Source organism: Amblyraja radiata, chromosome 3 (genome assembly GCF_010909765.2).
Source record: "Amblyraja radiata isolate CabotCenter1 chromosome 3, sAmbRad1.1.pri, whole genome shotgun sequence".
NCBI lineage: Eukaryota > Metazoa > Chordata > Chondrichthyes > Rajiformes > Rajidae > Amblyraja > Amblyraja radiata.
The window spans coordinates 101,180,940-101,199,964 of record NC_045958.1 but is presented as its reverse complement, the minus strand read 5'-3'; the positions used below and the strand labels follow the sequence as shown (position 1 = coordinate 101,199,964).

Genomic DNA, 19,025 nt, shown 5'->3' with positions numbered 1-19,025 from the left:
GGAGAGTGGTGGACTGTTAGCCTGGTCCATCACAGGAGGAACGCTCCACATCAAAAACATCTACAGGAGGAGCAACCTCAAGGTGATGGCATCTATCATTAGTAATCCATGCCCATTCGGTAATGCCCTTCTTCTCGTGAGGTACAGAAGCTTGGTCCCACACGACCACGTTCAGGGACAGCTACCTTCCAGCGACCATCATGTTCTTGAATTGACCTGCACATTCCGAATGCTTCCCCAGCGACTGAACGTGACGGACCACCTCTTGCACTGCCATGGACTTGTTTCCTAATCACGGGCTTCCTAATCATACTGCAGCAACGTAAGGCAGCACCTCACCATTACCTACGCAAGGACAATACATGGCGGGCAATCAAACAACACGATGGATCTTCCTCCAGCAGAGAAAGCAGGCTAGATACCCGTTTCATGTCTCGTCCAAAAGCGACATTCTCTCCGGTAATGTTAAGAAAGAACTGTAGATGCTGGAAAAATAGAAAAAATGCTGGAAAAACTCAGCGGGTGAGGCAGCATCTATGGAGCGAAGGAATAGGTGACGTTTCGGGCCGAGACCCTTCTTCAGCTCCATGGATGCTGCCTCACCCGCTGAGTTTCTCCAGCATTTGTCTACTTCTCTCAGTATTGATGTGCCAGCCAAGGCCAGAATCTTAAATTGTGTTAGGTTTGGTCTCTCCCAGAACTTAGATTGATGGCAGCATTGAACGGTAAGTGAATAGCCAGTCCAACATCATGATGGCTCACACCGAAAGGATACTTCAATAAAGAAAGTATCACACTGTTGTTAAATGAGAGCATAAGGATCCCAAAATAAACTGCACATCGTTACAGCCTGACACATTCTACATTTTTCATCTTGACGGTTTGCCGCTTCTGATAAATTATAATGTACACAAATCAAATCAGATCTATGGGTACAATAAGCTCATATCGATCATAACACACTCTAAAGTCCGTGTCTAAGAATGGTGAACAAAGAACTCACCAGTTTCATTTATTTCGATTCGGGAGCCATTTGTCACTTTGTCAATTAACCGAATAAAGCTTGCTTCAAAATCTGGAAATATAAAGAAAGTCACATGAAGGTGCCTGCGGCTATGATAAAACATGTCATCAATTTAGATTCCAGGTATTTTTTTTAATATAAATGTTTTTTGGCCAAATTGCTTCAATACAATCTACAGACATAAAGGTTCCGAATTTCCAATAGACAATAGCAGGAGTAGGCCATTCGGCCCTTTCAATGTGATCGTGGCTGATCATCCCCAATCAGTACCCCGTTCCTGCCTTCCCCCCATATCCCCTGACTCCACTACCTTTAAGAGCCCTTTCTAGCTTTCTCTTGAAAGTATCCAGAGAACCGGCCTCCCCGCCCTCTGAGGCAGAAGAATTCCACAGACTCACTGCGTGAAACGTTTTTCCTCATCACTGTTCTAAATGGCATACCCCTTATTCTTCCTGTAGCAGTTTACACGGTGCTCCCAATGCATGCAATGTAAGACATCATGCCTGTTTAATAAACTCTTGCACAGGCCTCGGCTACCAGTGAGATTTTGTCCTAGTCAAGGGAGCTTACAAGTCAGCCAACTGCTTAGATCAACTCAAATAAAGATAGATTTTACAACATTATTTGCATAAGCACCTTGCAAACCTAGTAAAATAAAACAAAAGCTAATGACTGTAGATGTTGGAAACATAGATAGAAAGAATGCTGGAAATGGTTCGCAAGTCAACCAGCAGATGTGAAAAGAAAAGTAGACAATTAGCATTTCAGGTCCATGATGAACTTCAGAGCATACCAGTTCTCCAACATCAATACTAATCATTCTCGGGTTCTTTGGCTGTACATTTCAAATGGCCGGATACGAAGATTTCAAATGCCCCAGTTGCAAGCAAGTGGACCCAAAGATGAATTCAAGTTGTGCAACAAATGCAGAATATTCTCACCAAGAACAGCAAAAGACTCAACAAGTTACTTCAAAAATGACTACTTTAAATTCAAGTGACATCTATGTTCTTATATTGCTACAGACAAGATTACAATTTAACATTATAGATTTTAATGTTGTGCCTCTGGTTTGTGCAGTTTTATTGAATGGTTGCATACAAATATCTGCAAATCATTCAAATGGCACTGCCTCCATTGGAAAATCTAAGATAAGAATCCAAATATGCCAGAATGCAAGACTTCACAAAGTGATTTTAGACAAAAGCCAAGATCAGTAAATATAATCAATTATGTTATGGGCATATTATTTCTGTTGTGGATTGTTTTTGTAATTTAATTAAATGGCAGAGCAGATTTTCGTCAAAGAAATACTTTAGCCAAGCCTGTACATCGCAAGGCCTGCAATCAAGAAATTATATTAACAAGATAATCTTATGTTGGAAGACCACTGTCTTTTTGTTTTGAAGTAAATAAATGGCATCCTATCAGTACTCATATACAGCAGAGTATTTGATTTAGAGGATTAAAGTCTAACCCTGTTATAGGAAGGGGTTAGGAGGGAGAGATAGATCAGCCATGATTAAATGGCGGAGTAGACTTGATGGGCCGAATGGCCTAATTCTATTCCTACTTTTTATGACCTAAGATGGAAAGAGAACATAGAAGATTACAAGGAAGCTACCAGGAGTTGAGGGCCTGAGTGGGAGGGTCGTTGGACAGATTAGGTCTTATTCCCCTGTCGCATAGGAAGATGAGGAGTGAACTCATCGCAGTATATAAAATTATGAAGTACTGGTTGAGTCTTGAAACTCAAGGAAGGATATGCTTGTGATATGGGAACTATAATAAGTTTAATAACAGTTTATTTGCTCATTCCTAGGGTATGCTAACTATCGTACAATGGCAGATTAAACAGACTACGCATACATTCCATGGAATTTGGAAGAATGTTAAGTGATTTAATTGATTTAATTTAATTGAAACAGACAAAGCTTCTTACAAGACTTGGCAGGATATATGATGGTTTATTTTCCTTACTGTGTCTGGAACCAGCAGTCAGAGTCTCAAAATGAAAAGCAGTCAAGACAGATGAAAAGATTTTTCTTCACCCAGAGAGTTAGTAAACCCACGCTACATAAGCATTTAAGTGTCTATAGTAAAGGATAGTTGATAACCAGAAAACACAGCTATATTAATCGGCTAAAAAGCCACAAGATGTTTTGTTTTGATACAGTAAATCATACGGCCAAGTAAAAGCAACTGGTTAAATTGATACAAACAGAACAAAGAGCTCTGAACAAAGAGTCATAGAGCTACACAGCATCAAAACTTTGTCCACGCTAACCAAGTTGCTATTCTGGGCTAGTTTGCTTGCATTTAATCTATATCCCTTTGTCCATTTATCCTACCCACACATTTTTCCAAATGTTTTTTTAAAGTCATACTTGTATCCGCTGCTATAGCCTCCTCTGGCAGTTCGTTCCAGATTCAAACAATTCTCCGAGTGAAATAGTAGCCCTCTGAGGTCCGTTTTAAATCTCTCTCCTCTCACCATAAGTCTATGCCTTCTAGTTTTAGAACCATCTACCCTGGGAAAAAGGGTTCACTCCATCCATGTTCCTGATTCTCTTGTATCCCTCCGTAAGGTCCCCTCTCAGCCTCCCTCGTCCTCATGCACACGTCAATAAGTCTATCCAGCCTGGTCAGTTAAAATCCTGGTGAAGCCAGCAAGACAATGAGGGACCCCTATCACCCCAGCAACAGACAGACTGTTCCAGCTGCTACGGTCAGGCAAGCGCCTCCGCTGCAACACTGCGAAAACAGAGAGGATGAGATGGAGTTTCTTCCCACAGGCCATTAGGACTGTAAACTCTAATCTCACCAGGGACTAATTTACTGTAGTGTATTTTTATTTTCTAAAATGTAAATATTGGTTCTGTTCAGTTGTTTTGCACAATCCGCAGGCATCGCCACTTTCGTTTCACTGCACATCTTACATGTGTATGTGACAAATAAAGTTGACTTGACTTGAATCTCCTTTGCACCTTTTCCAACTTAATGACATATTGCCTATCGATGTGTGACCAGAACTGCACACAGTGGGGCCTCAATGGTGAAGCCTTGCGGCGGCGATGCCTCGCGGGTTGACCCGTGCTCGGTGAGAGCGTGGGGGGGGGGGGAGAACAATGGAGGACCCGGCGTGGGGGAGCCACTGTGGGGGAGAGAACAAAGGAGGAGCCGGCATACTTTGTGACTTTGTCTGCGCCGGAGGTGGCCGCCATTTGTACACATTGGGTGTGCAAGCAAAGAATTTCACTGTGCCTTGTCACATGTGACAATAAAGTATTCCATTCCACCCTCCGAGTGAAAAGGTTGCTCCTCACTTTACTAATAAATCTTTCCCCTCTCATCTGATTTCCCTACTTTGGTTAAGTGTGTGTATTTACCCATTTATTCCCTACATGATGTTATACACCTCTATAAGTTCACCCCTTATCTTCCTGTGCTCCAAGGAACATTCTCCCTGCCAGCCAAACCTCTCCACAGCTCACACACTCAAGTCCAAACAACATCCTCGTAAATCTTCTCTGCACTCTTTCCAACCTAACAACACCCTTCCGACAGCAGGGTGACCAAAACAGAACACAATACTCCAAATACAGCCTCACCAACAGCAACATAACTCGCTTGTACAACCAACATCTATATTAAATACCCTGGCCGATGAAGGCCAATGTACCAAAGGTTTTCTTGATCACCCTATCTACCTGTGACACCACTTTCAAGGAAGCGTGTACCTGCAGTCCTAGATCCCTCTGCTCAACAACACACCCCAGTGCCCTGCCATTCACGGTGAAGTTCCGGCTCTGGTTTGACTTCCCAAAATGTAACACCTCATCTGAATTGAATACACCAGCCATTCTTCAGCCCACTTGCTCATTAGATCAAGACCCTGCTGTAAATTTTGATAACCATCTGTCTATGATAACACCCACTTCAGTATCATCTGCAAATGAACAAATCTAGCAATGTCTGCCTTAAAAATATCCATTGCCTTGCCAATGAACTCCACATGTTCTTCCACCAACACTACCACTAAATGCCACACCATCTCCAATCATATCCCCATCAGGAATGTCCGACAGAACCCATTTCCAACCGCCCAGTCCTGATGCAGGGTTGGTGTCCAGATGCAACCTGGACTAATCCTTTCCGCACCCGAGTCCCAGCATCAGACTTGTTGAAGTGCTGATACATAGATACATAGAAAATAGGTGCAGGAGTAGGCCATTCGACCCCTTCTATGTGATCATGGCTGATCATCCACAATCAGTACCCCGTTCCTGCCTTCTCCCCATATCCCTTGATTCCGCTAGCCCTAAGAGCTCTATCTAACTCTCTTTTGAATGCATCCAGTGAATCGGCCTCCACTGCCTTCTGTGGCAGAGAATTCCACAAATTCACAACTCTCTGTGTAAAAAAGTATTTCCTCATCTCAGTTCTAAATGGCCTACCCCTTATTCTTAAACTGTGGCCCCTGGTTCTGGAATCCCCCAACATCGGGAACATGGTTCCTGCATCTAGCGTGTCCAATCCCTTAATAATTTTATATGTTACTATAAGATATCCTCTCATCCTTCTAAATTCCAGTGTATACAAACCCAGTCGCTCCATTCTTTCATCATATGACAGTCCCGCTATCCTGGGAATTAACCTTGTGAGCTTAGGCAGCACTCCCTCAACAACTGAGCATAGGTACATTTTATTGCATCTCACCCGCAATGCTGGACCTTGGGGGAAGGGACAGAAACCATTGCTAACCATCCAGCACTGACGCAGGGTGGGTGTCCAGCCGAAACCTCGACATCCGAAATGTACTGAGCACTGAGAGGCCGAGTGCTGGTACTGTTTACCACACCTATTTTATTTGCACTATATTTGTTATTTATTTATTTTTTTTACCCCGTTATGTACAATGTTTACATATTCACATATTCTGTTGTGCTGCAACAAGTAAGAATTTCATTCAATAAAATGCTCTTGACTTGACCTCACCTGCGATGCTAGATCTCAGGGGAAGGGACAGAATTTTTTACCAACTAACTTGCCCAGATCTAGGGTGATCAGCCTAAACCTCGACCATTCCTTTCCCCACCTTTGTCCCAACAGCAGACTTGTTGAGATGCTGAGCTTTGGTAGAGTTTATTGCATCCCACTTACGATGCTGGATCTCAGGTGAAGGGACAGAAACCATTGCCAACCGCTCAGGGTGGGTGTCCAGCCGAAACCTCGACCATCCCTGAGGTGCTGAACATTGGTACTTCACCCGCAATGCTAGACCTCGGTAGAAGGGATGGAAATCATTGCCAACCGCCCAGCTTTGATGCAGGGTGTGTAGCTGAAACCTCGACCGTTCTGGAGATGCGGAGCACTGAGTGTTGGTACAGTTTACCGCACCCCACCTGCGATGCTGGAGCACAGGTGAAGGGACAGGTCTCAGTGTCGCCTCTGCCCTTGGCACTGCCGGCGAGTGGTCCCTCACCGAGCGAGGGGCCCAATACCCCCGCAACCTCAGTGGAAGGATGAAGGAAGGGAGCGACCCCCCGGGCCCTGCCCTGCCCGCCGGCTGCAACCTCCATCTGCCCAGATCACCCACTCACTCACCCACAATCTCACTCACAATCTCACCCACCCACTCACAATCTCACTCAATCACCCACACTCACTCACTCACCCACCCACAATCTCACACATTCACCCACCCACAATCTCACCCACTCGTTCACCCACTCACTCACTATCTCACTCATCCACTACCTGCTCCCTCGACCCTCTCCCCACCTGAAGTCCTGCCTCCCCGTTCTCTGCCCGTACCTCATTAATCTCTTCAACTCCTCATTGCCCCAAGGAATTGTCCCCTCCGCTTTCAAAACTGCTGCTGTCACACCAATCGTAAAGAAACCTGGTCTTGATCCCTCCTCTCTCATTAACTATCGCCCAATCTCAAACCTCCCCTTTCTTTCAAAAATCCTGGAGCGTATCGTTGCGTCGCAACTTCATTCCCACCTCCTTGCGTATAACCTACTTGAACCCCTCCAATCTGGCTTTTGCCCCCTCCATAGCACATAAACTGCTCTCCTCAAAGTCCTCAACGACCTCCTCACCTCTGCTGACTCTGGTTCCCTCAACATCCTCATCCTCCTCGACCTGAGCGCAGCCTTCGATACAGTGAACCACAACATCCTGCTCACCAGACTCTAAGACCTCGGCATTGAAGGTTCTGCACTCAGTTGGCTCCGTTCCTACCTTTCCAACAGATCCCACTTCATCTCTCTCCACAACCACACCTCTGCTACAGCCACAGTCACTCAAGGCGTTCCCCAAGGCTCCGTACTCGCCCCCCTCCTCTTCATCATCTACATCCTCCCCCTTGGTCAGATACTCCGCCACTTCAACCTGGACTTCCACTGTTACCCCGATGACACCCAGATCTACCTCGGCACCAAATCCCCCCACAACTCCCCCCCCTCTCCCATATCAACTCCTGTTTGTCAGCTATAAAAACTGGATGCAACATAACTTCCTCAAACTCAACAGCGATAAGACAGAATTCCTCCTCATAGGCTCCAAAGCCACACTCAGCAAAATCAATAACCCCACTCTCACCATCGACGGCACCACTGTCTCCCCATCTCCCAAGGTCCGCAACCTTGGCGTGATCTTTGATTCCACCCTCTCCCTTGAGCCTCACATCCGCCATGTCATTAAAACCTCCTTCTTTCATCTCCGCAACATCGCCAAACTCAGACCCTCTCTCACACCTCCCGCTGCTGAAAGACTCATCCATGCCTTCATCTCCTCCCGACTGAACTATAGCAACTCACTTCTCCTTGGCATCAGCTCCGCCTACATCAACCGACTCCAACTGGTCCAGAACGCAGCCGCCCGACTCATCACCCACACCAAATCCTGGCATCACATCACTCCAGTCCTCAAACAACTTCACTGGCTTCCCATCTCCCACCGGATCACCTACAAAATCCTGATCCTCACCTACAAAGCCCTCCACCATCTGGCCCCCCCATATCTCACTGACCTCCTCTCCCCCTACCAACCCTCACGGTCCCTCAGATCCACATCAGCCGGTCTCCTCTCCATCCACAAGTCCAACCTCCGCAGTTTTGGGGACAGAGCCTTCTCCAGGGCAGCTCCCAGGCTCTGGAACTCCCTCCCCCAACTGATCCGCAATTCCGTGTCCCTCACCATCTTCCAGTCCCGCCTCAAGACCCATCTCTTCACCTATCCTTAGCCCCACGTCCCCCTCCTTTTCATCTGTGCATTAATTGCCTCATATTGTGTTTTGAATTGTATTCTGTCTTTACTTTGTGTACTAGTCATGTCTCTACTATTTATTTCATTCCCCTTACATGTTTTTCCTCTAATTGCTAAATTTTTGTAAGGTGTCCTTGAGACTCTTGAAAGGCGACCATAAATACAATTTATTATAATTATTATTATCCACTCACTCACCCATCCACTCACAATCTCACTCACTCACCCACAATCTCACACACTCACTCACCCACCCACCCACAATCTCACTCACCCCGCAGGCCCGGCTCCAGCTCTGCGCCTCTGATGCCAGTGATCCGCACGGAGCGGCCGCTAAGGGTGGCCAGGACGAGCCGCGGCCGCAGGAAGCGAGCACCGTCCCAGTGCAACGCCTGACCGCCGCCACCGTGCCCACGACCACTCGCCATCTTGCAGCAGGCCGCCGCTGCCGCACATGGGACATCCAGCACATGTCCCGCCCCCGGCCCACCGCCATTGGATGCACGATACGTCCATCACACGCATGTCCCGCCCTCGGCCCAACGCCATTGGATGCAGGACACGCCCATCACACGCATGTCCCGCCCTCGGACCAACGCCATTGGATGCAGGACACGCCCATCATACGCATGTCCCGCCCACCAACCAAAGCGGCCACGTCCATCACACGGAGATCCCGCCCCTCGGTCCCATCCCCGGCTCCCATTGGATGAAACCTACGTCCATCGCACCGAGAGCCCGCCCACTCCACCCTGCGCTCCCACCATTGGTCCGAAGCCACGTCCGTGAGTGACGTCCTCTTGACCCGCTCCCAGCCTCCTCTGGTCAACCCGCCATTGGACGCTGGGGTCCCGCCCGCAGCGCCTCCTGGCCATCATTGGATGTATCACACGCCCATAACACGGACAACCCGGACCTGTTGCCCACCGCCGACGGAGGAACCACACGTCCAACGATACGCGCACCTGAGCCGCCTAACCGCTCTTGTCCATCGCACTTGGAGCCCGTCCCTCGGCCGCTCCGCCCATCGCCTTTGGTCCCAGGCCGCGTCCATCGCGCTCATGTCCCGCCCATCGGCCTCCGCCCATTGGTTAACTACGCACAACCCGCTCCACCCTCAAGCCGCAGCCATTGGCTGCAACTCACGTCCATCTGACCTAGATCCCGCCCACAGCTCTCCGGCTTCCGCCATTGGCTATGTCACGTCCATCACACGCATGTCCCGCCTACAGCTCTCTGGCCACGCTAATTGGCCGCCAGCCAAATCCATCACGCCAAGATCCCGCCCAACCCTCTCTGATCACGCCCATTGAGTTCAGGTCCCGCCCACCCGTCCCTGGTGCCACGAGTCAACCAATGAATGAATGAATAAGTTTATTGGCCAAGTATTCACATACAAGAAATTTGCCTTGGTGCTCCACCCGCCAAGTGACAACATGACATACAGTGGTAGTTAGGAATGACACATAAAACATGGTACTGATTGTGGATGATCAGCCATGATTACATTGAAAAGCAATGTTACAAAACTTACCTTCAGCGGCGCTGTAGTTCTGCCACTGGCTGTGTGAGCCACTTTGGCGCCTTTGGGGGGGGGGGAGGGTGGGATTAAAATGCAGTTTTGTACTCTTTATCGGAGAGGGATTTCCTCGGGCTGCGAGTCGATGAAGAAAAATCGATCGGACTTCCGTTCCTGTTTTTTTTTAAATCGCTGTACAATTTAATAGTTTGATTAAAATAGAAAGCGACGCCTACAGCGTGAAGGATCGCAATATGAGGATAAAAGAATGGGTAAGTCGTTTATTTTACATATAATCTTGCTTCTTGGGGTGGCTTTAATCTATTTTTACGTTGCGAAAATGTGATTTGGGCCCCATACGAACCGCCAGTGTCTTTCCTGCCGATATGGGGTTTAAATTCATGGCAACGGCAACATTCCAATCGATCACATTCCAGAAACACCCACTCACAAGATGATTTAAATGCTCTTTTTTTGGACAATCATGTCATAAGAGCATCTAAATCGTCTATATTTTATGTAATTGTCCATCCATAATCAATATTTTTATACTAAATATACACAACAGCTTTAGCCACATTTATTGTGCAAATAATAATAATTTTGATTATATTGAAAGTGGATGTTTCTAGATTAATTTATGGGAATTAAACATTAAATTCCTACCATCTGGCATATGTTCATGATAGTGAGATTTAAAAATCTTGTTATATTGTGAATTCTTGTGTGAATGGGATTAATTTGTTATTTGGATACTTAGGCTATTTAAAAAAAAATATCCTTTTCTTAAGAAATTGAATCTACAGGACATTCTTAATGGGAAAGTAGTGAGCAGAAAGGCATGTCATGCGTGGTTTGAAGAGCAAAAACTTGTTGTTTACAATGCCAACATTGAAAAGTTGAGGAAAAACAAGGTGTACAGAGTTGCTTATTGGTTACAATCTGAGGAGTATGATGATGCTACCGATGATGATATGTCATTGTACAAGCTAGCAACTGATCTTCTCCATAAAGACTTGGTCTATTGCTAGAAATTGTAATTTATTTAGCTATCTGTTATGGACTTACAGCATATATACAATAATATTAAAGTTCTGATCTTGAGAATATCACATTTTTTAATTTCAAGGCAGTCTGAGTGTTTATTACTATTTCCGTCACAACGGTCAATTTTGTAATTAGCTACAATTAGGTAACTAACTAATTATATGCTTTAATTTCAGGCCATCCAAGTAAGATGTTTTATATTTGTTTCAGAATGCTTCAATCTATAATAACTGTAAATTTCATTCCGTTCTCTTAATTTTTAAGAATGTTATGGGCTTTTGACTGTCCTTGATCACAGCTTTTGTGTTAAGTCAATGGAAAAGCAACAGGGAACAAGATGCTAATTTACCAGTATGAAAATGGCCATAACTTGTTTTATACTGAAGATATGAAAGTGAATTAGGTGTCAAATTAAACTTCTTTTTATGCTTTACCTGATGGGATAAATTGCAGACTTGATCTTTTAAATCTCAAATTTTTGTAACATTGAATGGCTCGAAGGGCCGAATGGCCTACACCTATTGTCTATTGTTTAATGACACATAAAACATTAAACCAAGTGGTCTTCTCTCCAGAGATGTCCTCATTCTTAAGGAGTTCCCCTCTTCCATTATAGATGAGGCTCTCACTAGGGTCTCCTTGATATCCCGCAGATCCGCTCTTGCTTCCCCTCCCTACATTCGCAACAAGGACAGAGTCCCCCTTGTCCTCACCTTCCACCGACCCCATCAGCCGTCGCATACAGCATATATTCCTCCAACACTTTCGCCCCCTTCAATGGGATCCCACTACTGGCCACATGCAGAGACCGTTCCCTCCGCAACTCCCTGGTCAACTTGTCCCTTCCCACCCAAACCACCCCCTCCCCAGGTACCTTCACCTGCAACCGCAGGAGATGCAACACCTTTCCCATTATCTCCCTCCTCGACTCTATCCAAGGACCCAAATAGTCTTTCCAGGTGAGGCAGAGGTTCACTTGCACCTCCTCCAACCACATCTGTATCTGCTGTTCCGGGTGTCAACTTCTGTACATCGGTGAGACCCAGCGCAAATTAGAGGAACAGCACCTCATGTTTCGCTTGGGTAATTTACACCCCAGCGGTTTGATCATTGACTTCTCTAACTTCAAATAGCCCTTGCTTTTCCTCTCTCTCCATCCCCTCCCATTTCCCAGTTCTCCCATCAGTCTTGAGGGCCTGTCCCACTTGGCGATTTTTTCGGCAACTGCCAGCATCATTGACTGATGTATCAGGTCCCCGAAAAATTTGCTGCGTGATGAAGCGGTGACGCGGCATGATGATGTATGACGTGTGGTGTTTTTTCAGGTGTCGCAACATTTTTTTTGTCACCGCTGGATTTTGAAATGTTCAAAATCGTTTGGCGACACTGATATGAAAAAATCGCCAAGTAGGACAGGCCCTTTACTGTCTCAGACTATTCAATCTTTGTCCCGCCCACTCCCCTGACATCAGTCTGAAGAAGGGTCTCGACCCGCAACGTCACCCATTCCTTTTCTCCAGAGATGCTGCCTGTCCCGTTGAGTTATCCAGCATTTTGTCCACCTTCGATTTAAACCAGCATCTGCAGTTCATTCCAACACATTCTCTCCAGAGATGCTGCCTGTCCTGCTGAGTTTCTCCAGCTTTTTGTGTCTTATCAAGTGGTCTACTGTATCCACTGATCCACATGTGGACTCTGTCCAGGGACCCCGACAGTCCTTTCGGGTTAGGCAGAGGTTCACTTGCACCTCCTCCGACCTCGTCTACTGTATACGTTGTTCAAGGTGTGGACTCCAATGACTTGGCCTCTACAGCCTTCTGTGGCAAAGAATTCCACAGATTCACCACCCTTTAGAAATTAAACCAAATGTAGACTGGTCGATCGTTTCGCTAAACACCTCTGCTCAGTCCACCTGAACCTACTTGATCTTACTATTGCTAAACTCCCCCTCCCATTCCCACACTGACATTTCTGTCCTGGGACTCCTCTATTGTCAGAATGAGGCCCAGTGCAAATTGGAGGAACAGCACCTCATATTTTGCTTGGGCAGCTTGCAACTCAATTGTATGAATTTTTATTTCTCTAACTTCAACTAACCCTTGCATCTCCTCTCTCTCTTTGTCCCTCCCCCACCCTAGTCGTTGTAATAATCTCACTGTCATCCTGATGGGTTTGATTGTCTGAATAACTCGTTATCACCCACCCCACAGACAGCAATAGACCGTTCCCTTAATCATCGTTACTGCTTTGCATATCTTTAATTCATGTGTTCTTTATCTCTCTATTTCATCGTCCATATCTTTTGTTTCCCTTTCCCCTGACTCTCAGTCTGAAGAAGGGTGTCAATCCGAACATCACCTATGCCTGACCCGCTGAGTTACTCCAGCATTTTGTGTCTATCTCTGATTCAACCCATTGGATTCAGGCCAAGTCCATCACACTCATACCCCGCCCGTCAGTCTATGTCCATGTCTATTGATTTCAGGCATCGCCCGCCAGTCTCAAGCCCCAGTTAAACACAAAATGCTGGAGTAACTCAGTGGGGCAGGCAGCATCTCGGGAGAGAAGGAATGGGCGATGTTTCGGGTCTGAAGGAGGGTCTCGACCCGAAATGTCACCCATTCCTTCTCTCCAGAGATGCTGCCTGGCCCGCTGAGTTACTCCAGCATTTTGTGTCTATCTTCGGTTTAAACCAGCACCTGCAGTTCTCAAGCCCCACCTACCTGTCTGAAACCCCATCAATTGCAACTCCCCCCATCAGTTTTATACCCCAGAGCCACAACGCTCTGTAGATGCTGATTTACAAAAAGGGCACAAAATGCTGGAGTAACTCAGCGGGTCAGTCAGCGTCTCTTGAGAGCTTTAATTTTTTTTGGCCCATGACAGAAAGGTCAGTATGGAAATGGGAAGGGGAGGTAAAATGGTTAGCAACCGGTAGACCCAGCAGGCCTTGGCAGACTGAGCACAAGTGCTCAGTGAAATGGTTGCATAGTCTATGCTTGGTCTCGCCGATGTACAGGAGGCCACAAAAGCAGTAGATGCTGCCCGACCCGCAAAGTTACTCCAGTGCTTTGTGGGTTTTTTTTGTAAACCAGTATCTGCATTCCATGTTTCTACAGACGAGAAGGGAGCCTGAGCAACAGGGAGAATGGAATTAAGTCCTAACTGGGTGCGCAAGGTTAGAGGGGATGTAGTCAAAATGGCAGTGGTTTATGGTGGATATTAGGCATTTACCCATCCCCTGAGCTACAGTTAGCAAAGTCAGGAAAGAAAAATGTCCTGAATGGATCAAGTAAAAAGTAGGAGAACTTGCAGAAAACTCAAAGACACTTTTGATGTCTGTATGCGAGCAGAAGCAGTACCAATGCCATCATTATGTAGGAAGGAACTGCAGATGCTGGTTTCAACTGAAGATAGACACAAAATACTGGAGTAACTCAACAGGTCACAAGTTCACAAGATATAGGAGTAGAATTATGCCATTCGGCTATGATTCCACTCCGCCATTCAATCATGGCTGATTGCTGCCTCCTAATCCCATTTTCCTGCTTTTTATCCATAAACCTTGACACACGTTCTAATCTGTGGCAATGAGTTCCACAGATGAACTACCCTCTGACTAAAGAAGTTCCTCCTCACCTTCTTTCTAAAGGATCACCCTTTAATTCTGAGGCTGTGATCGGGTCAGGCATCATCTCTGGAGAAAAGGTTGCGTTTCAAGTCAGTCTGTAGACATCACCCATTCCTTTTCCATTCCTGTCCCGTTGAGTTACTCCAGCTTTTTGTATCTATCTTCTGTCTGTAGAAGGGTTCTGACTCAAAACGTCACCTATTCCCTTTCTCTGGAGATGCTGCCTGACCCGCAGAGTTACTACAGCATTTTGTGTCTGTCTAATGCAATCGTTAATGTGTCAGAGAAAATGCTGAGGGAGGGAAGCTGCAGAGGACAAATACAAGGACTGTGTCACGTATCCTGCAGAGGCAGGCATAGCTTGGGCCCATGGAGGTTAACATATCTATGCCTTCAGTTTGTAGAGTGTGATTAGAGTTAAAGAAAAAAACGATGAAAATGAATTCAATAAATTTAATCATGTAAAGAGCCTCTGACCAGGATAGCCATCACCAACCAGGATGGCCGAGTGGTTAAGGCGTTGGGCTTAAGATCCAATGGACACATGTCCGCGTGGGTTCAAACCCCACTCCTGGTATTAAGATTTTTGTGACAACCATGGTACCAGTGAACTGATTTAGTGCGGCACGGTGATGCAGCTGTAGACATGCTTGCCTCAGAGACCAGAGTTCGATCCTGTCTTGGGTGCTGTATTTACGTTCTCCCTGTGGGTTTTAACCACTTGGGTGTTCTCCAGGTCCCCCGTGGGGTTTCCTCCCACATCCCTACCTTCTTAGCTTCCGCGCCCTCGAGGTCGGCTGTGGGAGGCGGACCCCCGGGGAACAAGGGCTGGAGGTGGCCAGGCTAGGAGAGGGAGGACAGTTCATGGGATGACTGGAATGGAGGCGACGGCTGCAGCGGGCCTTTGTGGACAACTCCAGCTGGGACTGGGCCACGGGTCATGCCTCTTGAATATGAACTCAGTGGGCTGTTCTATATTGACCAGGGAGTTTTTACTTATGTACGAGGATATTCTTGCTGAGCTGTGTGCAAAAAATATTTCACTGTACCTGGTATACGTGACAATAAAGAAACCATAACCATAGCTTTTACCGAACTTTGTTCTGTATACCTTGATTCTACCCTTTCCTCGTGTCCATACTCTTCTCACTTACACCCGTGAAACCTCCCATTGCCTTCCACCACCGTAACAGTTTCAGTTTCCAGATTTTCACCGTGGATGTCTCCCCATACCTACATTCCACACCAGGATGGTGTGAAAGCCCCCCGATTCTTTGAACATAGGCCCAACTAATTTGTGCACCCCCTCTACTCCCCTTCTTTTTAGTTTAGAGATACAGCATGGAAACAGGCCCTTCGGCCCACCACGTCGACCATCGATAACCCGCTCACACTTGTTCTATGTTATCCCACTTTCTCATCCACTCCCTACACACTAGGGGCAATTTACTATTTTTACTTTACATAAATGACATCCATGAAAAAGTCGCAAGTACGACCAGACTATTCGCTGATGATTGTATGCTGTACCGTCCAATTAAGTCAGCTGATGATGAAGATGCTCTCCAAAAGGATCTCGATACTATGGTTGAGTGGTCACAACAATGGGGCATGCAGTTCAACCCTTCCAAATGTGAAGCCATGCGTGTCACCAGAAAGAGGAATCCAGGCGAAACATAATAATAATAATAATAATAATATCTTTTATTGTCATTGCACGTCAGTGCAACGAGATTTAGTGTGCAGCTCCACTGATGTACAAGAAAGGTAAATAAATACAATACATAAATAAGCAAGCTGAATTGATTGACGAGACCATCTGAGGGAGACTGTCCAAAGGGGGTGGGTGGGGGGGCACACATTAGGGCCGGTTCAGAGCCGCTATAGCTCTTGGGATAAAACTGTTCCTGAGTCTGGAGGTTCGGGCGTAGAAGGACTTGTAACGTCTGCCGGAGGGAAGTAGTTGAAACAGACCGTGGCAGGGGTGTGATGAGTCCTTATGGATGCTGAGGGCCTTCCTGAGGCACCGCGTGTGGTAGATGCCCTCCAAGGCTGGTAGCTCTGTCCCGATGTGCATCTTACAATATACTTGGTGCCACCCTTGACGAATCCAAACAAACCAAGTATCTTGACATCAAATTGCAGAATGATCTGCGTTGGAATGGTCAGACTCATCATGCAACGGTGAAAGCAACAGGTGTCCTAAACTTTCTGAGGCGCAACTTTCATCATTGTTCAACTTCTGTCAAGGAGAAGCTATACTTCACCCTCGTTAGACCTCATTTGGACTACGCAGTTGCAGCATGGGACCCATACACAAATAAAAACATTTCTTCCATCGAACGTGTCCAAAGACAGGCAGCTCGATTTGTTACTAACACCTATGAGAGAGAAGCGAGTGTCACCAAACTTCTGAATTCTCTGGGGTGGAACCCTCTCCCAGACGTGAAGCTCAACTTTTGACCTGTTTTTACAAAATGTTAAATGGTCAGCTGGACATAGATTACAAGACCTACACCAAACCCAAACCAATCAGGAGCAGACGAGGGCATTCGATCCAATTTGTGATCCCAGCTACAAAGACAGATGTGTACAGCAATTCGTTCTTCCCCCGCACAATTAAAGCATGGAATAATCTCCACCCTACTATAGTTACCCAACCAGATGCAACTAAATTTAAAGTAGCTCTTTCTTCCCAATAACCCTTTATAGCTTAAGTCCTCCCTCCACCACCTCCAGTTTAAATTCAATTTGGAATATTTTGGAGGACCAAGAAACCAAGAACAAGAACCAAGCCAATTAACCTACAAACCCGCACATCTTAGGGCCGGTATATTTTTTGCACACAGCTCAGCAAGGCTATCCTCATACATAAGTACATACGCCCTGGTCAGTGCAGAACAGCCCACTGAGTCCATATGCAAGAGTGGAAAGGCTTTGGGGCCGTTTCCCAGTCCCAGCTGGAGTTGGCTACAGCCGTCGCCTCCTCCTCGCCCGGCCATCTTCAGCCCTTGTTCCCCGGGAATACCTCCCACAGATGACCTTGAGGGCGCGCAAGGTAAGATCCCCCCCCCCGTCCCATACTGACCTTTCTGCTCCTGGCCATGCCAGAGTGCAGCCACACGCAAATTGAAAGAACGGCACCTCATCTTCTGCTTGGGTAGCTAAAACCCAGCAGGAGTAACTCAGCGGGACAGGTAGCATCTCTGGAGAGAAGGAATGGGTGACGTTTCGACTCAAGTCCCTTCTTCTGGTCTGAAAGTCAGGGGAAAGGGAAACGAGAGATGTTTGTGTGGTTGAAGATTGACACTTTCTTTATTGGCCTAAAATCATGCCTGAGCTTCAAAAAAAACTTTCAAAGTGTGATGAAGACACAAGGAGCTGCAGGTGTTGGAATCTTGAGCAAAATTCAAAGTGCTGGTGGAACTCATCGGATCAGGCAGCCTTCCACAGATCTGTAGAGGGGTAGTAAAGAATTTAATGACTAGATATTGCCCTGCAGATTAGCATAATTGTCAGATTGCTACATTAAATTTACATGGACAGCACGGTGCCGTAGTGGTAGTGTTGCCACCTTACAACACCAAAGACTCAGGTTCGATCCTGACTACTGGTGCTTGTCTGTGCGGAGTTCATAGGTTCTCCCCCTGACCAACTTGGGTTTTTCTCCGAGATCTTCGGTTTCCTCCCACACTCCAAAGACATCCAGGTTTGTAGCTTAATTGACTTGATGTTAATGTAAAATTGTCCCTAGTGTGTGTTGGATGTTAGTGTGCAGCGATCGCTGGTTGGTGTGGACCCGGTGGGCCGAAAGGTCTATTTCCGCGCTGTATCTCTAAACTAAACTACCTCTTGCAAGGCATGTGTTCCAAATCATATCCGCAATGGATTTCACATTTCCTTGCATTGGTTCCCCCCCCGCACTGCAGAATCCATACAGTAGTTCGCTGCTGCACTACACTGTCCCTGCACAATCCTGCAGTGCTTCCCTGCTGCACATTCCATGCACTGCTTCCCTGGATATTGCTTCAGTGCTGCACAATGCCTTCATTGCTACCCCGTTGTGCTTTCTTTCCTTGCTGCACTGCACAAACCCTGCATTGCTCCCCTATTGCACTGCGCACATCCACCGGGTGGCACCAGCAATGGCTGCCTCACCAACAGTGTCTCTCGTCCCTTCCTTCTTTGTTGTTTTTTTAGTATATGTTAAATGTATGTTTTAGTATATCTTTAGTTTGTTTTATGCGGGGTTGGGAGGTTGGGGGAACTTTTTTTAATCTCTTACCTCGACGGAGATGCGTTTTTTTTCTGTATCGTATATCTCCGTCTGCACTGCGGCCTAACATGGAGTTGGCGGCCTTGTCTGGAGATCAACGGGCACTCCAACTGCGGGACTTAACATTGTGGAGCTGGCTATCCCTGTCGGGGATCGACCTTGGAGCTCCAACCGCAGGAGCTTTGGCCGCCCCGGCAACGGATGGTTCGACTGCCCCGACCGCGGGAGGATAAAGAGGGAAGAAGATTGGACT

At 46.7% G+C, this 19,025-nt stretch overlaps 1 protein-coding gene and 1 non-coding gene across 2 annotated transcripts in view; one reads left to right on the top strand and one right to left on the bottom strand.

Moving 5' to 3' along the window:
- The window catches only part of rcl1 (RNA terminal phosphate cyclase like 1), a 30,714-nt gene extending 21,952 nt beyond the window's left edge, over nucleotides 1-8,762 (bottom strand). Inside the window, 2 exon segments of the mRNA XM_033018432.1 lie at nucleotides 1,004-1,075; nucleotides 8,574-8,762. Of these exon segments, the coding sequence (XP_032874323.1) occupies nucleotides 1,004-1,075; nucleotides 8,574-8,727 (226 nt within the window). The 5' untranslated portion in view covers nucleotides 8,728-8,762.
- A 6,228-nt stretch (nucleotides 8,763-14,990) lies between these two features.
- Nucleotides 14,991-15,073, top strand: trnal-uaa. The gene has a single exon. It is a non-coding gene; the product is annotated as a tRNA-Leu (tRNA).
- Nucleotides 15,074-19,025: the final 3,952 nt, after the last annotated feature.